General features: G+C 40.7%; 1 protein-coding gene across 1 annotated transcript in view; it reads left to right on the forward strand.

The window, feature by feature from the left end:
- LOC116866796 (nck-associated protein 5-like) overlaps positions 1 to 7,449 on the forward strand; it is a 654,677-nt gene extending 647,228 nt beyond the window's left edge. The window contains exons 8-9 of the mRNA XM_032855929.1: positions 6,491 to 6,541; positions 7,276 to 7,449. Coding sequence (XP_032711820.1) covers positions 6,491 to 6,541; positions 7,276 to 7,449 — 225 coding nt within the window. The remainder of the gene's footprint in view (positions 1 to 6,490; positions 6,542 to 7,275) is intronic.
- The last annotated feature ends 2,642 nt before the right edge of the window (positions 7,450 to 10,091 follow it).

The raw sequence follows: 10,091 nt of genomic DNA on the forward strand, positions 1-10,091 counted from the left end.
AACACTTTGATCATTTTCCTTATTTTACAGAAGATGAAACACTCGTGGGGAGGTTAAAATGCTTGCACAAAGTGAATACTACCCTCCTTAGGTTGGTTGAGCTCCTTCCTGCCCTTTCAACAAGAGGGCATAGATTGCCATAATGATGGAGTGGAGAGATATCACAGAGAAGTACCTAAGTCATTGTTCCATCAGAGAGCACATTACACTAGTGTGCTAGTGTCTGAGGCTCCCTCTCCTTACCCCTTTGCTCTGTGCCACCTTTGTAGAGAGCCCTGAGCTGTGTGTTTTCTGAGCCCAGGTTCATTATTTCCAAAGATGGCTCATGTTTCGTCCTTGATCACCTGTGTTTAAAGCAATACAGTATGTTACCCAAATCATTTCCATTTGAAATGATTTAATTGAAAATCAAAATGACTTTTTCCTTAATTAGTTCCTTTAAAATATTCTCAGATGTGATGAAGTAGGTGATGCTTTGAGAGAAGGATCCTTTCTAGTTATCCTAAAATCTGTTAGGCATCAAGAATATATCCATATCCTTTAATGCACATGGAAAGCTCCTGACCTAGGATGGGATCTTCCTCACTGAAGCTCACAGCCTGCCTGGTAGAGATGTTACTTATTTCACAAATTCTCATTTTTATCAGGGGTAGGAAATGTTTGCCTAAAACTTCACCTTTTTTCCCTGTAATGACTTAAGCTCATTTAAAAATTTCAGTGTATTAGGAAGAAAAGTTAAGGTTGAAAAATTAAAGAATCAGTTACAAAAGTTACCTTTCTAAGAAAGCTCTTTTCGATAGCAATATTCTTAGTATATTTGAAGTGTGAACTTTTCAAACTTTTAACATGAAACCATTTTTTTCATGAATATATGTAAATGCGAGGCAAAATTGAAGTATCTGTGATTTTTTGGAAGCTACAAGATTTTTGGCTCTGTTTTCTGACTGAGTAGCAGAATTACCCGAGGGAATCATCACAGACTGAGCTATCTGGGCTCCTCCTTAGCATCTCTGCTGTTTTGTCATTTCCAAGTTTGATGAGTCATTCTGACTCCTCAGGTCTGTAAGTGCACTGGGAACCTGTAAGGTGCTTTAATATCCATCCATTCCAAAATCCCTGTTCTCTTGCTTTTGTAAGGAAGAAGGAGGAGTTAAGGTTCAAAGCCCCCCTCTCGGTCTAGCGCCTGTATACGCATCTATGCTGATTCTCTCATTCACAGTGTTTGTCTCATAAGTGCCCTGGCAGTTAATTAGCCAAGAGAACTGAATTTTTTAGAACTCTTTGGAGAGCTTGTCTGTAATTCATCTAAGTTTTTTCAGAAAAATGGGGCTGTTCTGTTGTTCTTTTTTAACCTAAATAAAATGTGGTAAACAAATGCAAAAACAGATCAAAAGTGAATACATTCTGTGGGTGCATACCGGTTGGAAAAAAAAATGATTTAAAATTCTATTGAATGCTGACAGAGTGACTAAGCCTTTGCATAGGTATTTATAAAATTATAATACACAATGGGACATGAAATATTTTTATTGAGCTCTTTTATGTATATCTGTGGCCTGTAATCTCAGGAAATCTCAAGTGCCTTTGATTCTGCTTTAAGAAAGTTGGCCTTTTCTTTGAATTGCTGTGAACTTTGAAGAGCTGCTGAAGTGAGTAATGGTAATAAAGGGAGTATTTTTATTGTATGTTAAGTCTTAAATGGCTAAAAACCGATCCTCGAGGAAATGGTTTTCTTCCTCTTTGTGTTCTTTTTTATTTTGTTTTAAGCAGCATCTACCATACAGGTAGTAAGTTTAGATAAAGGCGGTAGGACTTCTCAAAACCAAGGTGAGTGATGAGGTTCGGGACAGCCAAAAACATTGCCTTTCATAAAACATTCTTTTTCTCTTTGAAACTATTCTCTTAAATGAACTTACAATTTTGCACTCTACAGAAGACTTTCCCAAATTCCAGAAGTTTTCAAAACAATCTCATATGGAGGCATCTGACTGAGGAGAGCATTCACCTCTGAAATGCCAAAGCCATATTAAATACTTCGAAAGGAACAGAGGAATAGTTTTAAATAATTTCCTTAAGAGTTTAAACAGCTATTTCCATTCTTCTTGGGAATTTAAATTCCCTGGTTTAAGGGGCTCTGACTCTACTTTCTCATTCTCAATTTCTATCTAAATTCTGTGCTCAGACATGAATGTTTTCCCTATTAGATGTTTTGACCCTGAACAGAACTCTTACCGAGTCAAAGCAGAGTATGGTCTCTCTCTTAAAACAAATGTAACCTATGAATAAGACGGTGCCCCAGAGAAGCACCTTCTCTGCATACAGGGCAGCTGGTTATTGCCATTGAACCTGAGAGCCCCTTTCCTCCACTCATCTCACAGAGGGCCAGACTTTACTTTGGAATACCCAGTAAATGTCTCAGGTCAGGAGGTTCTGTAGGTAGAAACCAAAAGATGTTGCCCTTTAGTAAGTGCAAATACTTTGGGTACTTCAGCTCATTAACTAGGCACATCGATTTGTTCTTCCTCTTAGGAAACAAATGAATATGAACAGAGCAAAATCAGGGCAATATCTGTTCTTGAGCTTTGATTCTATTTCCGTAACTCTCCTGAAACAACAAAACTATGATTTTCTTTGTTTTTGGACTTGGCTTTATCAGTACTTTGTAAAACAGAGATAAAATAGTCATTGGGGGAAATGGACAATTTTGGAATTAGGAAATAGTTAAGAAAGAAGTAGAAAGCACCTGCTGGTGGGGAGTGGGGTGGCGTGGGTATGTACACTTTCATTATAGCAAGCTTGTCTACTGTAACCTTTCGGTTCTTTTGTCCTTATTGACTTTTGTCTGCACACCACGCACCACATGGCAATGAAGAGGAATCACCGTGTGTGGGGTGAGAGGAGAGTGGTCTGCTAGGAGGCTGCCATCTGCCTCAAAGTCATTGCAGAATTCAGGTGTTAACTGGCCGGACCAGCAGATCTGAGTAGGAAGAACCACAGCTCTGGCAGGCTCTAGAGCTTGTCCCTGTGCCCTGTCCAGCAGTTTCAGGGCTTGGGAAAACTGGCCATTTGCCATCATGTGACTTTCCCAGAACTCAACTGGAAGACAAAGGGCTGGGCTGGGCTCTGTTCTAGGTCTCAGCTTGCCTGGGTCTCGATCCAGAACATCTCTTCCAGCAGAAGAGCCTGGGCCTTGGTATGTTCAAAAATGTCCCCAGATGATTCTTATATCACTAGAATTGGGAGTGAGTCAGCTCTCTGATTCTGGAGGTCTTTGCTAGCCAGCCCAACACTGAGGAAGAGAGGAGGAAGAAGAATCATAAAGGAAGTTTGATTTACGGGTGGAAAGGAATGTAGGAGGTAGTGAAACTTCAATGATCACTTTCTCTCCCCTCATACTTTGCTCTGGCCTGGAAGGGGAACTTATTGAATCAGAGGATGCTGAAGGCCAGTACCAGCTGTGCTGGTGCCCACAGGAGGAGGATTTTTCCTCCATGAACCAGACTTTGTAAGTCCTCAGGCTCCAAAAGAATGGAGATAGTGGAGAATTCGTTGAACATGCATTGTCCTCTCCATCCCACGTCAGTCTATCAGCCACTCCTTCTTCTACAGCTGCAAACAGTGTTCTGTGTTTCCTCTTCTTCCTATGTTAAGAGCTCATTCAGATTAATAATGGGAAGAAACAGTCTGAGGAAAGGAAAGTTGTAGATCATGAAAATGATACAGTGGACTCTCCACAGCCCCTGACTTTCTAGGGACTATGCAAATAAAGAATTGTTGCTCTGGGTGGTTCAGTTGGTTGAATGCCCACCTCTTGGTTTCAGCTCAGGTCATGATCTCAGGATCATGAGATCGAGCCCCGTGTCAGGCTCCACAACAGCAGAGTCTTCTTGAGATTCTCTCTCTCCCTTTTCTGCCCTACTGCTTGCATGAATGTTCTCTCTCTCTCTTTCTATCTCTCTCTAAAATAAATAAAAATTTTTTAAAGGATTATAGTTGGAGAATGTGTGAAGGGGAATTAAAGTAAAGGAGAAGTTTCAGGGTCTGGTAGACCTGGGAGCAGATCTTGTTCTTTGCACTCAGTTTTGTCATCTTGGGCAACTTAATCAACTTGAGTCTCCCTTTTCTCTTTTCCACATGGCCATAACAAGGCTAACTAGAAAGGCTGCTATTTTTAAAGTCTTCACTAAACATGATTTCATCTAACAATTGGAGAAAGCAAATGGTAATGTGTGCAGCACATGTTGGGTATTCAACAGACAATAGCTAGTATCATTATGACATATCCAGCCCTATCTGTCTACTCATCTTTCTTTTCACACAGGCAGATTCCTCTCCTACCCTGACCCACTCTAGTCTACCTTACTGGCTAGCACCATGAAAGCTCTTGAAAGCCTAAAGGCTCAGAATTGGAGAAACTAATAAGACTCTGAAAAATGTGGATTTCAAGAGCACTGAACCCAGGTCAGGTTCCCAGATGGGACTGACCTTTGTGGCAGTATCTCCTCCCCCTGTACCATCTGTCATCCCCAGACGCTATCTACCAACATTTTCTCCCTTAGAAAGGGAGAAATTCTGAAATTTCTGAAATTCCATCCATTAAAGCATCATTCCATGTAAGAAATAAAGAATCCAGAAGATAAAATGCTCAAGGAAAGATCATTCACATATTAGTATGAATGGGTTAAATCTGTGGGCTTTGATCTATCAGCTTATCTCACTGGAGTGAACACTGGAATTTAGGACGTGGGTTTGGAGTAGAAGGAGACTGGCAAATCCTTTTTCTAAAGTAAATAAGGAGTTTATAATCCTCTGGGTTAAGTCTCAATGAGACTTCTTTACCAGAGGTGCCAGGGAAGAGAGGAATTAAGAAGTAGCATAGGGATATGGAAGTGAAGAGAAAACCAACAAATGCAACTTACACATTATAGCCTCATTTCTCCAGTTTTCCATGTGACATATGCATACAAAGGAGAGAGAAAGCATTGTTCCTCTTGGTCCTCCCACCCTCATACTCTCAGAACGTGGACCTCAGGCTGGTACTATCATAATGAACTACTGAAGGACTGCTCTGCTATGCCAGCCCCATATACTGCACGTTCTCTGCACGTTCTCTGTGGAGTGCACCAAGTGGCAAACCAAGAGGTTGAAAGGAACTTTTAGAGCAAGCCCAGTGAATTGGGGTCCTACAATGGTTGTATTCTTCCCTTACTTGTTTAAATGAATAGTGAAAGATCAGCATTCATGATCATTCCATTGTCTTATAAACAGATAAAATTATGTTTTTCCAAAGATGTTTTATCTGGTCGGTTTGCCACCCTCCCCAAATAAATTTGTTTCTACACTAAATTAATAAATTAGCATAATAAATCCATTTCTCTTCACTAATGCCAAGCTTATACTTTAGTCTGAATTAGCAAGCTTCTGCTGTAATTATATGTAATGATCTGAAAACAATTCCTTTGCAAATACTCTTACAGCATTTTTATTCCATTTACAAAAAAACTTGTAAAATGTATTCTTAAGATCTGTCTCTTGGGTCACTATATTTAATTTGTCTAACCTTATTATTATTGTATTTTTTCTTCTCCATGAATTCTTATTACCTATTTTTACCTAAATATTTGGACATCACCACTGGAGGAAGAGTTGTGAAAATTGCCACAATAACAGTTAATACATGTTTTACAGTTTACGCTTTTACATCATCTCATTTGCTCCTCACATTAACCTCTCAAAATAGGAGGGATAATAAGTTCATGTTTACTCTAAAGCAAATGAGTTTCACAGAGGCATTTAACTTTCTAAGGGCCATATAGGGTCAGGCTGTAGTGGATCCAGGCTCTTGATTCCAAGTCTCACAGTCTTGTGGGGTAACATTAATTACATTCTACATCAGTGGTTCTCCCTTTTGACTGTGTCTTGGAGTCATCTGGAGAGTTTCAAAAATCGGTGATGTCCTTTTTCCACTCCAGGGATTCTGATTTAATTGATCTAGTATGTGGCTTGGGTATGAAAATTTTAAAATCTCCACAGGTCAATTCTAATATGCACCCTGGGTTGAGAACTACTACATGACAAGGCATTAGATTCTCATATATATATATGTGTGTGTGTGTGTGTGTGTATATATATATATATTTTTTTTTTTTTCTTGCTCATATCATGCTAAAGTTTCCTGCAGCCTGGGTCTTGTTTTCAGTAACCTGCCACCAGCATTTCCCCCAGATTAACCAACCTGATGCCTTTTGTTTGGGAGACATGTTGACATGCAGAATGTGAGAGTTGAGTTGGTCCTTGAAAGATACTAAAATTCAGATAAATGGGAAGGTTCTTCTTTGCTTCTGTGGATACTGTGATGAGAGGCAGCAGAGGATTATGGGTACTACAGGGAGGTACAGCAGAGGATTATAGATATTCCAGTGAGGTTCAGCAGAGGCTTATGGGAACTCCAGTGAAAGGCAGCAGGGGATTATAGGAATTCCAGTGACACCTGGCAGAGGATTATGGGTATACCCTGGTGAGAGGCAGCAGGGGATTATGGGTAAGCTTAAAGCTGATAGAGACAAATGGCCTGGGCCTAAATCCCAACTGAGCCATGCAAGCTATAATGTTTGAGGATTTACCTAACCTCTCAGGGCCCTTACCTTACTCCTAGTCATTCACTCACAGTAGTGAGCTCGTTGCTGAGAAGGCAATGAGGAGGCAGTGGGGAGGCAGAAGGCAGGCCAAGACTCTTGGGAGAATAGGATGGCATTGAGACAGCTGAGTCCGTGAGCCTAATCAGGAAAATGACTGGAGCATAGGGTGCGTCCAGCCCACAGACCCCGGGCCTGGGTGGAGCGAGCACTGGTATAGGTGTCTGAGGAAACAGAAGTGTCAAGGAAAGCCCCGTGGGTCTAACAGCCCTGCTGGAAATGGAAAACCATAAATAGGATGGAACCATGGACACAAAGAAAATAAGATTTTAAATTCATCCTAATTATTTTTGCCTGTTAACTGAGCTGTTCCTTTTGTAAAATTCAAACAATTAGCAAGTTTTAGAGCGTTACTTTTTCCTTGACATAATGAAAGGCAGGCCCTGGAAAGACAGTATAAGGTTGGCAGACAGGATGTGGGCAGCCAGGCCCCAGGGCAGATCCTCACGAGTTGCTCCTGGAACCCCTCTCAGCCCAACAAGTTCAAAGCCTTTCTTTTGGAGCTGAGTTTCCAGAGTGGCCTTACACGTATCTGGAAGTTCTGGGCACACAAAGCCAGCTGTGTTTCTTGGGCTGTAAGATGATGAAAACTGGGCAGCATCCTTACTGTGTAGCCAAAGTTATGGCCAGTAATGCGTCAGAGTTAGCGTCTGTGGTGATGGAGAGAATCTATAAAGTGGTCATCTGGTATCTTGGAGACAAGGGCTACAAAAGGGGTTGGATAATCTCCATGTGTGGGCAGTCAGGAGCATAAGACGGGTTTACAAACTGTTCATTTTCGTGCAGCTGCGTACAATGTGGTCAGTCTCTTCTCTCCATGGTTTTTTTGCTTTTTTTTTTTTTAAGATTTATTTATTTGAATGAGAGAGAGCAAGGGTAGGGGCAGAGGGAGAGAGGGAGTCTCAAGCAGACTCCCAGCTAAGTGTAAAGCCTGATGCGGGGCTCCATTCCACAACCCTGAGATCATGACCTGAGCTGAAACCAAGAGTGGGCCCCTTTACCAGCTGACCCACCCAGGCACCCCAGCAATCCATGAGTTTGTAAGGGAAAATTTGCATGACACATGAATGTCAGCCATGGTGTAGAAATAAACGGGATACTTAGCAAGTCATAGGTGCTCAGAAGGAGAAAAGTTATCTCGAGTATCCAGCCACCTCACTGTGCATATGAGAAAAACAATGTCACAGATAACCAAGGGGCTTTAGCAAGGCCATACAGCCCATGAGCAGCAGATCTGGAAGAGACCAGTTCCTTAGCTAGTGTCTATTTTCTCCCTCCCTGTGGCAACAGAAGGTTGCCTAGCACTTAGTTGACCATAGATGAATCTAGAAGACAATTTGTCAAAGTGAGGTGGAAGACCTGTAGGAGAGGAGTTTGTCTCAGGAGGCACAACTTGCCCGCTTCATTAGTCTTTAAATGCACATGATTTTGCACAAAGAATGGCTACACAAGTGTTTGATACATAGACATAATGACTTTTCTGATTATCTTTTAGGCCCATGCTTATTTCTTGCTAATGCATCTGAATTTCCTTCCCTCACTTACTAGGATGAATCATCTGGCAGGGTTACAGGTGTCTCCCCCAGACAGCCCTTCGCATCGCCACTCCCACCGTGGCTCTGAATGGCTTGTCAGAATGTACATCCCACTCAATGACAAAAAAGCACCTCAAGTGAGAGCTTCCTGCCACTTTCAGGGGTTGGGGATAAAAATAATAGTTTTAATGTCAAAAAGCACACCAGGACAATATTTCTGGCAACATTTCTTCAGTGAAATCTTCAGCTGGGTCCTACTCTATAAGTGAGTTTTGCCTGACCAGAGAGAGCAGGTATTATGTAAATTGCACTAGAAAAAATGTGATATTCTTTCTTTATCCTTAAGTTCCATTTAGGTGCAAATAGGTGAGGCTTCTCTCTCTGATCTGACATGAGCCCCCAGAAGAATTAACTATATATAATCTGTCTCTGACTTTCAAAAGTCTAACTAATGCACCTCATTAGAGCTTTTCTTTTAGGTAAAACCCCAGGAAGGAAGAGTATGGGAAGGATAGAGCCCTTGATTAGGAGTGAGTATCCAGAAATAACCAGGGCATTTTAGGAGATAACTCTACAGCTTAAACATTGATTCTTGTGCGATACATGTGGTGGGCATGCCAGTTAAAGGATAAGCATGCAAAATCTCATTTTCTAGGGGCAGAAATCAATTTAATGGTGCTTTTATCTTCTGTGAAAATATTCTATCACTCCATTGCTTTATGTTTCTGATGGCACAATTCTTTTTTTTTCAAAATACTTTTCTGTTGAAAGTACTTAAGTATATATAAGTAGTTAGGTATTAATCTTACCACAGTGTCATTAGGGGTAGCATAAGGGGATACCATCCACATCGAATATCATCATATTCGACAACATTGGACATTCATTGACAGCATTCTGTGCTGTTCAGGGTGTGGTGATAGGGTATAATATGTAAAATGGTGTTGCTGCACCTGACAGTCTTGAATTATAATTGGGAGCTGGCAAATGGCAGACAGTGTCTGTTTACTGAACTTAGTATGATACATTCCCTTCTCCATATAAGTCATTTATTGTTCTTGTTATTGTTATTATTTTCATTATTACTGGTCTTATTATTGCATTTGAAAACTTAAAATATTCTTTCCTAACAGAGGCAGTCGCCTCCCAAATTCATAGGTCTTTAACAAACACAGAAGATATATAAGTTTCTGTCAGCAATTATCAAAAAATATATAGTCGGGACACCTGGGTGGCTCAGCCGGCTAAGTGTCTGCCTTTGGCTCAGGTAATGATCCCAGGGTTCTGGGATCCTGCTCAGCAGGGAGCCTGAGTCTCCCTCTGTCTGCTCTGCCTACCGCTCCCCCTGTTTGTACTCTTTCTCTATTTCTGACAAATAAGCAAATAAAATCTTTTAAAAATTGTATATAAATAGCATTGACCGTGTTTTCTGAAATAAAAATTTGGACATATTAGTCATATGACAATGTGTATTTACAGGGACAGTGTGAGAATAAATTTTAAATTTTAAATATATTTTTCTTATTTTTCTTTTTTTATTAACATATAATGTATTATTTGCTTCAAGGGTACATGTCTATGAGTCATCAGTCTTACACAATTCACAGAACTCACCATAGCACGTACCCTCCTCAATGTCCATAAATCAGCAACCCTATCCCTTCCCCTCCCACCCTCAGCAACCCTCAGTTTATTTCCTGAGATTAAGAGTCTCTTAGAGTTTGTCACCCTCAAGATCCCATCTTGTTTCATTTTTTCCCTTTCTACCCTCTGCGACCTCCTGCCCTGCCTCTCAAATTCCTCAGATCAGAGAGATCATATGATAATTGTCTTTCTCTGATTGACTTATTTTAAATTAAAA

This window comes from Lontra canadensis, unplaced genomic scaffold, assembly GCF_010015895.1.
Source record: "Lontra canadensis isolate GAN:19392208 unplaced genomic scaffold, GSC_riverotter_1.0 scaffold11, whole genome shotgun sequence".
Taxonomy (NCBI): domain Eukaryota; kingdom Metazoa; phylum Chordata; class Mammalia; order Carnivora; family Mustelidae; genus Lontra; species Lontra canadensis.